The following is a 10,860-nucleotide window of genomic DNA, read 5'->3' as shown; positions in this document are numbered from 1 at the left end:
CTCTGCTCCCCTCTTCTGTCCTGTCCCACTTCAGCCCAGATTAGAGCGTCCGTCTCCTGAGGGAGACGAAAATATAAAAATAAAGCTTTTTACCAGAACACTGATCTAAACACACACACATATACATACACATGTGCACACACTCACACACTCATGCTAAGGGTGCATTATGAAAGCCTACAGAGAGTGGGGCAGAGAGCCCTTTTACAGCAGAATCCCAAAAAGCCCTTTTCTCTTAGTAGACAGCAAACTGCAGAGATAGATATATATACAGATAGACAGACAGATAGATAGAGAGACATGAGTGCATATATATATATATATATATATATATATATATAGATAGATAGACAGACAGATAGATAGAGAGACATGAGTGCATATATATATATATATATATATATATATAGATAGATAGATAGATAGATAGATAGATAGATTAATCGACAAGACCCAGACAAGTAGAAAAATGTAACCTTTACTTATTTACAGATTGTACAGAGGTACTGAGTGACAAGGTAGTATGTACAACACAACTAGTAGCTTAGAAACCCCTGAACTTATACACAAGTGAGATACACAGCAGGGAGACCCAGAGGACTACACACCAATGCACTCCTTCCACCCAGTACTGTACGTAACATGTGTACACCTGGGACAAACTAAGAACTGTGTTGAGCCTGGGAACATTTTCCACGTGCTCCTCGGCGTTGGCGGGCGTTGTGCAGGAGCCAATTGGGGTGTCATGTTGGTGACATCACAGTTGGGAGTGTTTAAGCATCCAGGGCTCTAGCCAGATGTGGCGCACTAACCATGGCGGAGGGGAACCTTGGTACATGTAGCCCAGTAGGTCAACTCAGGGAGAACTCAGGTGTTGCAGCAAAATAGGTACCACCAGAAACACAAGCACATCATGCAATTTAAAAAAAAAAAAAATCAAACAAAAGGTTGGTGTAAAAATTTTTGTAATGGTGGACATAACAAAACTCTCTTTACAAAACTCTTTTTACTTCTACATACTCTCTTAACCACAACAGTACAGATGCAACGTGTGTGTGTTTGTATGTGTTTGTATGTGTGTGTGTGTTTGTAACTGTATTTGTGTTACATGAGTAAGAGCCAGGTCAAATGTTATGTGTGGGACGAAGGGAAGAGAGTACAGAAAAGTATACACACTCACACACAAACACACCACAAACAACCTCTCAATACACGTATCATCCTCTGTCTTATATAAATGCCTGCACGGTGTAAAACACATGCGCATACACACACATGCACACACACTCGCTCACACTCAGAGGTGAAACAGCAGACTCGTAGTGGAAGAGAACTATGTGGGTGGGAGGGGGTTCGTATTAACCACACAGGCTGGACTATCATTATTCATTGAGTGTGATTCAGATGAGAGACCCAGCTACGTTTTGCTAGTTAACTGGTTAGCTGACCGGGATAGTTAACTAGTCTCTTAACTTAGCAGTGAGGACTGTACAGTGAGGTCCCAACCAACAACACACCAGAGGAAAAAAAAAAATCACACAATAATCTAAAACATGCCAGTCTTTTTTTTTTTTTTAAAGAAGCAGAATTAAAAGCCACGTTGTTATTGAAATGAACTCAACACTTAATACCATTCAAATCAAACAAATGAAATCAGTTTCTAACATTTAAAACAAAGATTTCTCTGTACAGAAGTATAATATTGCAACCTGATATTGTGCATATAACTCACACACCAAACCGAAAGAGGGGCAGTGTTCATCGTTCAAAGGTGCGTTTTTTTATTCAAACTGTCTTGCATTCCTTGCAGCTGATATATATAGATATATGTGTGTGTGTGTGTGTTTGTGTAAGAGAGAGAATAGAGAAAAGAAAGAAACAGAATAGAGACAGACGCTCAGCTAATGGGATATCAAGTCCTTTTTCCATCAAAATCCTTGTACTGAAAAATCAATGCCCTTACTCAGTAGATTATGGATCTCTAGAACACTCATACACACATTGCCAGCTCGTCGAGTATGTGTGTGTGTGTGTGTGTGTGAGCGTTGCTTCTGTAACGAGTCACTTTGCAAACTCTGCTTTGCCACGGGACTCTCTCTGCTGAAACGCAGCACTGTGTTCTCACCAACAGAGAGCCAACAAGTACCAGCTACTCTGGCGCTCGTCCGGGAGTATTATTTTGATGAGTAAATCTGCAACAGTGATGCACTCAGCCTCTAAATTCACTACGGGAACATTAAAATGGGCCTCGGGTTACTTTGTTCAACATAGAAAGTTATTAGAAAAAAGTACTGTATCCTATTAGAGCCGGTGTTGAATTAAATGAATTCTTACGACTACTGATATTAAGTGATTTCCAACAATATGTTGAGTTTTAAACACCACGACTGAATTTTATTCTTCTGATACTCAATCTACTCTATAGAAGGAAGCAGGAAAGGAGCAAAAAGACAAAGGATTTAATTAAGAGAATAAATAAAAGCTGATGAAAGAAAAAGGAAAGGCTAGAAGGAGGGATGAGCACAATAAAAGTTACAAAGAATGAAGAGAAAGATTAAGAGTTGGTGTTGTGTATACTGTATGATGCTGTACCCATTATCTAAAACTGTAAAATGTCTGACCTCACAATGGAAACTGACAGAACTGTGCCCTTAACAGTGCCCTAAAACCCAATGTCAAAGAGAAATAAGAGAAAAGAAAACATCTATCCAGCGAATGATTCAGAATACTCATATTTTTCAGTATAAAAGTGTTTTTGGTCAAACATCTGTGTTAGGTGGCAGGGTATAAAATCTACAAAGTGCACAAAGAGAAGCTGTCTCACAGCTTCGACACACACACCCACCCTAAACTACTACCCTAGACTACTGCGTATGTGCGTGTGTGTGTGTGTGTGTGTGTGTGTGTGTGTGTGTGTGTGTGTGTGTGCATATATAGTATGTCTGTGCATGTGTGCATATATGACCCTGTATAGGAGTTTAACTGTAACACAGGGCAGTAGGAAGCATGCAGTATGACCTGAAGGCTAGCTAAGAGAGGAAGCAAGGATGCTATACTGTATGTCTCTAGACCTAGAAACACTCGAACACACACTCTCGTCCTGATAGGCTTTTACTGGCGGCCATATTTGGTCCACTTTTTGGAATGTTCAATCAACTGACATCAACAATAACAAACAGTCTGTAGTTTTTACTTCACCTTAAAAACAGACACAGTGTGCGTGTGTGTGTTCAAGTGTTTGTACATCTGCGAGCAGGAGCTGATACACTTCTCAGATCTGTGTCCTGACCAGCTGCTCCCAGTCTAGTCTATTACAAAGAAAGTCATTTCCATTCAAGTCAAGGATTACTCTAGTGTAGTTTACTACTCTTTAAGCCATGCTGGCAGTGCAGTTTGGAGGCTCAGACAACATACGGGTTGACTGTAGAAATCATAGTGCAACAGGAGAGTCCTGGAGAGGGGGTGGGCATGTTGAGGTGAAATATATGTGTGTGTAATCTCAGATAGAAAGGGTTTTTTTTGTGTGTCCCCTTCATCTCCAAGAGGCTGGTGAGAGGGCGGACAGGTCGGCTCATCTTCCAAACACACTGTTGTACCTCCATCCGATCCCACTGTTGGTGCTTGACTCCGTGTACAGTGTCCCTCTTATTCCACCAGGATTTTGATCCGTCTTGTCAGACGTATTGTCAGTTTGTGCCTTGTTGCCCACAGCTTCAGGCTAGTACACACACTGACACTCACACACACTCTTCATCTTGTATTGTGCCTCCAGGTGTCCCTGTGGCCCCTACCCTGCCCTATAAAGGTTGTGTGATAAAGAAACAATTATTTACTTACTCAGCATCACCATTAACCTTTTAGTCCAGAGCAGACACCCTGATCTTTTACTTGTGTGTGTGTCTGTGTGTGTGTTTCTGTATATATGCTTGGAATCAGAGCTGCCTGGTCCGGTCACACACACCTCTTCCTTGCATGCGTGTGTGTTAATGTGTTTCAGTGAGAGTAAGCGTGTTATGTGTGACTCTCAGACGTCAGACTCGATGCTGGGCATGCGGCGGTAGAGCCGGGGCCTGTTGCCGCCTGCGCTTGAGGCTCGCGGCGCTGTCACATAGCTCATTGGCTGAGAGGCAGCAGGTGGGACCATGTAGGCCACCACAGGGGGCTCCTGCTGAGGGTAGAACACCTGTTGATCAACATGGCCGCCATGCTGGTTGTTGTGATGGCTGCCATGGTTACCGAGGGTAAGCGACAGCGGCATTCGCTGCTTATAGAGCTCGTGGGCGGAACTTCTCTGTGGCATGCGCGTGACAGCCTGGGGGGCAGGATCTCGTAGTGTCGTGCCAGCGGCTGACTGGAGGAAAGGGTTGTGAGAGGGCCGATCGGGGAAGAGACTCTTTGAGCGCCGGGGGAGAGGCATAGGGGTGTCCAAACTGTGGTGGTGGGAGGGTGATGGAGATGGGGGGCTGCGGCTGCTGAACGGACGATCAGAGCGCATTGTGAGAACATTAGCATAGGCCCCCTCCTCCAGGGTCAGCTCCCTCTCCCTATCTCTGTCAGGCAGGCTCAGCCCCCGCAGGTGGGTGTGCTGCTGCGACTGCCGCTCGGGAATGCCGTCCGGAAGCACGTTCTCATAGGAGTGCTGACGACTCAGCTGAAGGTGCTGGGCCGGCGACGAGGTGGGTAGAGGAGATGGGGAGGAAGGGGAGGGCTCGAAGTGGCTGACTAGCCCGTCCCCTTCGCCCACCAGGCCCAGCTCGCTCTGGGGAAGGTAATGTGTAAACATGTCACCGCTGTGTGGGTGAGTGTGTGTGTGGGAGTAGTGTGAGTGCAGGTGGTCTTCGCTGATGTCGTACAGGTTTCCCAGGTGGGCGCAGGCATCACAGCGAGCCTGTGGTGAGCGGACAGTGTAAAGGCCGGAGTAACCGCTCAGCTTAGTCAAGCAGGAGCGACAGTGGCCGGGCCTGGCACCCTGTGTCCCCTGACCTGCGCCTGGAGATTCGAATGAACCTCCAGCTTTGTCCTTCACGCTGGAGAGAGAGAGAGAGAGAATGACACCGATTATACACAAAAAAAACCTATAAAAGCACTTGGTCATGGTGTTCATTTTCTGCTGAACATGATACCTGCTGTGTGTGTACGTGCTGTATTTCTTGTCCTTCAGGGAGTGCAGGTCGGCCTCAGCACTGTGACTGTGATGTAGCAGGCTGGCACTCAGCTGCAAAATGGGTGCATCTGCCTGGTGGGAGAGTGTGTGAGTGTGAGAGTACGTGCTGTCAGGTGGAAACAGGTCTGGAGGATAACTGTGGTCATCACCTCCCCCCTGACTGTCTCGCTGGTAGGGGGGAGCGGACTGGAGACTGGCCTGGTCTGAATCAATAGAGTAGATCTTGGATCCTCCGCCCCCAGCTCCCCCTCCTCCTCCCCCACCCCTTTTCCTCAGCTGATTGATGGGCTTGAATCCACCCCTTGCCCCCATGGAATCTGAATCTTTGTGTGATGGCGGTCGGCTGGAGCACTCCGAAATGTCAGAGTGTGGCGGCTCTTCAGGCAGGTAGCGCTGGCTCTTCATTGGTGGAGGTCCAGGTCCAGATGCTGGGGTGGGACTTTGGCCGTGGCCTGGAGATGTGACACTTGGTTGGGTCTTCAGTGTCTCCACACTTTTCTTCCACAGGGCTCGAGGTTTTGATGCAGAGCAGGCAGGGCCGGCGAGGCGAGTCTTGCCATTGTCATTGGTGATTGACAGCTGGGGCTTGTTGGGGCTGGTCTGATGAGTGGGAGCTTTTTGTTGCACAGGAAATGGCGCAGCATTGTTGAGGAGGTTTTTGTGTCGCCCGGACAGTGACAGGAAACCCTGTGGACCAGCGGCGTTGCTATAGAGACCAGGACCCTTCGGGGGCAGACTATGGAGTGAGTTACCTAGGAGACAAGGAGAGATGCACCTCAGACAGCAGATACAATAGATGGCAGTTTGGATGGATGCTCAGCCAGCTGATACACTATCTACTGCCCTGGCACGCTGTGTGTGTCATCTAATGTGTTTCTAATAATGAGAAGAGCTTATGCCACTCTGGAGTCCACAACAAGGTGAAGGGAGTCACCTTTAAATGTGCTTAAGTAGACCGTATAGAAAATTCATGGTAACCTCTGAATGTGTGGACAATCCTATCACTGGTGCCATGTTTACCTAAATGTGAGGGTAGAATATATACATTTTGTTATAAATTTTATTCAAAATATAGACTTTATGATCTACTGTGTGTAACAGTGTTATAGTACCTTTACCCGTCATAACATCTAGGATGCTAGGCTGCAAGAGCACAGTGTTGCGTTTGGGAGAAGACAAAGCCATGGACTTGGCAGACTTGAGTAGATGCAGCATGTTGGCTTGTGGACTGAAGCCCAGCTCAGGATTCTTTTTCTTCATATCTATATGAACACCATGGATACAGCTCCATATACCCTGAGAGGAGAAGAGAGGAAATTAAAGGAAAGGAAAGGAAAAAAAGAGAAAAGGCAAGGAAATGAGAGGAGAGAGACATTAGATAATAGAAGAGTTAATTCCCTTCACAAAAAGAAAGTTCAAACATTCACAACACTAATTTTCTTGCACGGTGAATTAAAAGACTGCTGCATCCTTTCCGCCAGTGCGTTTTCTGCAAACCTTAACCTCATTTTGTTTTGTAATGTGGCTAGAAGAGATAATCGCCACTTTTTAAGATGAACTGCTTTCAGAGGCGCCCAGAAAATTAAATTTAGGCAATGATGTCACTGGAGGGGACCTTTGAGTGCAAGGAGATGTTCTTCCTAGAGCCACTTAACCTCCAGTATCGCTGCTCTAACGGCATGTGCACACCGAGAGACAGACAAACACACACACACTCACACAGACACATATTGCACTCTTTTTGTAAAACACTTAATGTGTGAAATGCTGTTCGTCTGGAATAAAAGCCCTGCCTAACACAGAGACATGACATATGAATAATGAATGATTGGACTGTCTGGGTGTGCTCATTTCAGTTTTATGTGTGTATATTTAGGTGTGTGTGTGTGTGTGTGTGTGTGGTCAAGTCTGTCCCTCACTCCACTGCACCTACATGTGTTACCATTTTTAACTTAGTTAGACCAGACTTGTGTATGTGTGTGTGGGTGAGAGATACAGAGAGAGCTTTGTGTGTATCTATATGAGTTTGTATCCACATCATCCACTTAGCTGTTTGACTCCTCTATCCTGCCGTCCATATGCGCAGCAGTAAATTCATTTCTACTTCAGCTGGGCACACATACATACCCAGAATCCTTTTACATCTTAACAGTAAGTATTGCGTGTTTCCGACATACAGTATCTCACAAAAGTGAGTACACCCCTCACATTTTTGTAAATATTTGATTATATCTTTTCATGTGACAACACTGAAGAAATGACACTTTGCTATAATCTAAAGTAGTGAGTGGACAGCTTGTATAACAGTGTAAATTTGCTGTCCCCTCAAAATAACACATCACACAGCCATTAATGTCTAAACTGCTGGTAACAAAAGTAAGTACACCCCTAAATTAAAATGTCCAAATTAGCCAATTAGCAATTTTCCCTCCCCGGTGTCATGTGACACAGTGTTACAAGGTCTCAGGTGTGAATGCGGAGCAGGTGTGTTAAATTTGGTGTTATCGCTCTCACACTCCCTCATACTGATCACTGGAAGATCAACATGGCACCTCATGGTAAAGAACTCTCTGAGGATCTGAAAAAAAGAATGGTTGCTCTACCTCTCCTAGGCTATAAGAAGATTGCCAAGACCCTGAAAATGAGCTGCAGCACGGTGGCCAAGACCAAACAGCGGTTCAACAGGACAGGTTCCACTCAGAACAGGCCTCGCCATGGTCGACTAAAGAACTTGAGTGCACATGCTCATCAGCACATCCAGAGGTTGTCTTTGGGAAATAGATGTATGAGTATTCCAACATCGTACAACACCTCCAATACGACCACTGCCTTGCTAAAAAAACTGAGGGTAAGGGTGATGGACTGGCCAAGCTTGTCTCCAGACCTAAACCCTAGTGAGCATCTATGGGTCATCTTCAAATGGAAGGTGGAGGAGTGCAAGGTCTCTAACATCCACCAGCTCTGTGATGTTGTCATGGAGGAGTGGGAGGGGACTCCAGTGGCAACCTGTGAAGCTCTGGTGAACTCCACGCCCAAGAGGGTTAAGGCAGTGCGGGAAAATAATGGTGGCCACACAAAATATTGACACTTTGGGCCCAATTTGGACATTTTCACTTAGGGGTGTACTCACTTTCTTCAGTGTTGTCACATGAAAAGAGATACTGTATATATCATACATACACATCTGCACATTCCTGTTTGTATTTTTACCGCATCTGAAGAACCATGAAGATTAGGCAAATTAAGACACATAAAGCACTAAAAAAACAACTGCTTTGAGATGCCTTTTTTGCCCACAACAAGACAGCAACAGAGTAATCGTTTTTGTAATTTCCTGTGTGATGTCTGAATTGATGTTGTAAAACACCACAAAGGCTTGACGGCTGTCTTCAAAATCTCAATATTGCGCTGTGGGTTTTTTCCTGTTATTTTTCTGCTTCAGTATGTAACCGCATTGAAACTATTTGCAAAAACAGTTAAGTTTTGTTTTGCTTGTTGATTCTCTATGTGTTTAGACCACTCACTCTTCTTCTCTTCTGTTTTGAGGTAGTGTGCAAGTCGCCTTTAAATTTAAACGTCAATAATATTATGAGGAAGTTCCCATCCCGAGTCCTGATACTCATATTGATATTGCAACCAGTGCTTTCTTACAATTAATAAGTGGCGTTCAGCACTGCAAACAGAAATAATTTGGAAGTACTAACTCAGAAGCAACGAGGGCAGAAACTGCTACGCAGGAACCAAAACTGGACTATGTTTCTGCTGTCAAAATGCAGGTAAGGTAAATTGCTAGTTCCTGGTAAAGGTTCCTGCTATGGAGAAGGGTTATCGGATACATTTCCCTCTCCTCACCCTGCTGATAGTGAAGAGCAGACCCGGCCTCCCAGTGCAAACACCAGTGAAGCAGTATCTCAGCCTCCAGTAGAAAAGGTGTTCAGAGATGAAGGTGAGGATGGAGAGGCCCATGGCTGTGGCTAGCATGTAGAAGACACCCGCCATGTTGTCCACATCCAGCTGGCTGGACATCACCTCGTTCTTCTCGTTGTGGCAGATACCAGTCAGCCACTGGGCCTCCAGCTCCTCCATCTCACCTGTCAGAAAGGTAGAGAAAAAGTAAAGGTTTAAGATGGCAGCAGGTAGGGTTGAGGAATGAAGGAAAAGAAGTAAAAGGAGGTAAAGAGAAAAAGAGAGGCAGCAGAGGGAATAAGAGAGGTGTGGTGGGGAAAAGGGCGAATCATTATAAGGGAAGATGGAGAGAATGGAGGAGAGGAAAGAGGTGAAGTGGTAAATAGATCGTAATGGAAAGGAGACAGGAGGTGGACTGAAAAAACGGTTGTAGGAGGAGGGGAAGAATTGATAGTGATGGTGTGATAAGGAAAGATGGGAGGAATTATTATCAGACAGAGTGTGTTTGTGTGTCACATGCGCATGCGTGTGTTTGCCCTGAATAAAAAGGCTGGGTGTGAAGCGAAGCACTTTAGTGGTTTCAGCAGTTTGATTTCTGTCTGGCTCATTCTCTTTCTTCCATTCGCACCATCTCACAGCTTATTATACAGAACAATCTGGAGGAGTAAACATAACAGGACATGGTGGACACACACACACACACACACACACACACAAACACAAAAACCCACACAGAGTAATGATGATGAAATGGTGTGTTAAGACTAGCCCCTGATAGCTTTCTGACAGAGCGAGGGAGAAGAGAGGGAGAGTGTTGAGGGAGCGGGGGGGGGGGGGAAAGCTGAGCAATGGCACAACTGTAATAATATGAAACGCCAGCAACAACTTAGAAACTTAAACTTCAATGCAATGTGACTGAGATGGTGCAGAATATGGATGCATGTGAGTGCCTCACCATCTCCTATGATGCCTAGTATGGCCAGATCAACCAGGCGTTTCCAGTAGGATCCTTTCTGCAAGGCGATACCATAACCTGTGGTGGCAAAGATGTAACCGCTGCCGATAGTGACCAGCTTACAGCCGTCATCTCTGCCTGCCATGTAGTTCAGCACAGCAGCGTCGTAAATGAAAGCATCTAGCTTTCTGTAAGAGAACCACAAGTTCTGGATTTACTATCTAGACCAGGGGGTTCCAGCCTGTCAAGGGGTTTGTTTAATATATTTGAGGGGTTGTGACATGATTAACATGAAATGATAGAATAAAAAAACATATTTAGGTATTAGGGTTTATTTCTTTACATTTTTCTGATGTGCTGAATATTTGTACCTTGTAAAAGCTATTAAAAACAATCCATGAGTAGCACATTACTTTTGATTAAATTGCCTGCAAACACCTGTGACAAGCTGCTGAGACATTGAACGCTTTAAAGGCTTTAAAGATAGTTCAACATTTTAGGAAGGATGCTTATTCACGTTCTTCTCGAGAGATATGAGCGCACGCTTACAATTGTCGATTATATATGAGGCTTACAGCCGACTGCCTGGAGTCTTGTGCACCAGGCCAAGAAAAAGTCTTTCACAAACCCCCCTTTAAAACCACAAACTGTCATTTTTACACTTAGTTCAACATTTTGGGAAACATTATTAGAAAATATTACAATATCATTCTCTTTCTTGACAAGAGTTAGATGAGAAGATTGATGCCATTCTCAGGTCTGTCTGCTAAATATGAAGCTAGTAGCTAGGAGCTAGGAGACAGTTAGCATACAAACAATGTTGGTTTTTAAATGG

General features: G+C 44.8%; 1 protein-coding gene across 4 annotated transcripts in view; it reads right to left on the bottom strand.

Moving 5' to 3' along the window:
- Nucleotides 1-498: 498 nt before the first annotated feature.
- The window catches only part of grin2ab (glutamate receptor, ionotropic, N-methyl D-aspartate 2A, b), a 105,210-nt gene continuing 94,848 nt past the window's right edge, over nt 499-10,860 (bottom strand). For 3 of the 4 annotated variants that reach the window (XM_046048149.1, XM_046048150.1, XM_046048146.1), the window contains exons 16-20: nt 10,026-10,213; nt 9,017-9,255; nt 6,277-6,460; nt 5,124-5,916; nt 499-5,027 (exon numbers count right to left, since the gene is read on the bottom strand). In XM_046048149.1, the coding sequence (XP_045904105.1) occupies nt 4,025-5,027; nt 5,124-5,916; nt 6,277-6,460; nt 9,017-9,255; nt 10,026-10,213 (2,407 nt within the window). In that variant the 3' untranslated portion in view covers nt 499-4,024. The remainder of the gene's footprint in view (nt 5,028-5,123; nt 5,917-6,276; nt 6,461-9,016; nt 9,256-10,025; nt 10,214-10,860) is intronic. The other variant, XM_046048148.1, reaches the window with a different exon arrangement.

Source organism: Micropterus dolomieu, linkage group LG04, assembly GCF_021292245.1.
Source record: "Micropterus dolomieu isolate WLL.071019.BEF.003 ecotype Adirondacks linkage group LG04, ASM2129224v1, whole genome shotgun sequence".
NCBI classification, from domain to species: domain Eukaryota; kingdom Metazoa; phylum Chordata; class Actinopteri; order Centrarchiformes; family Centrarchidae; genus Micropterus; species Micropterus dolomieu.
This window is presented reverse-complemented; position numbering and strand designations above follow the sequence as displayed.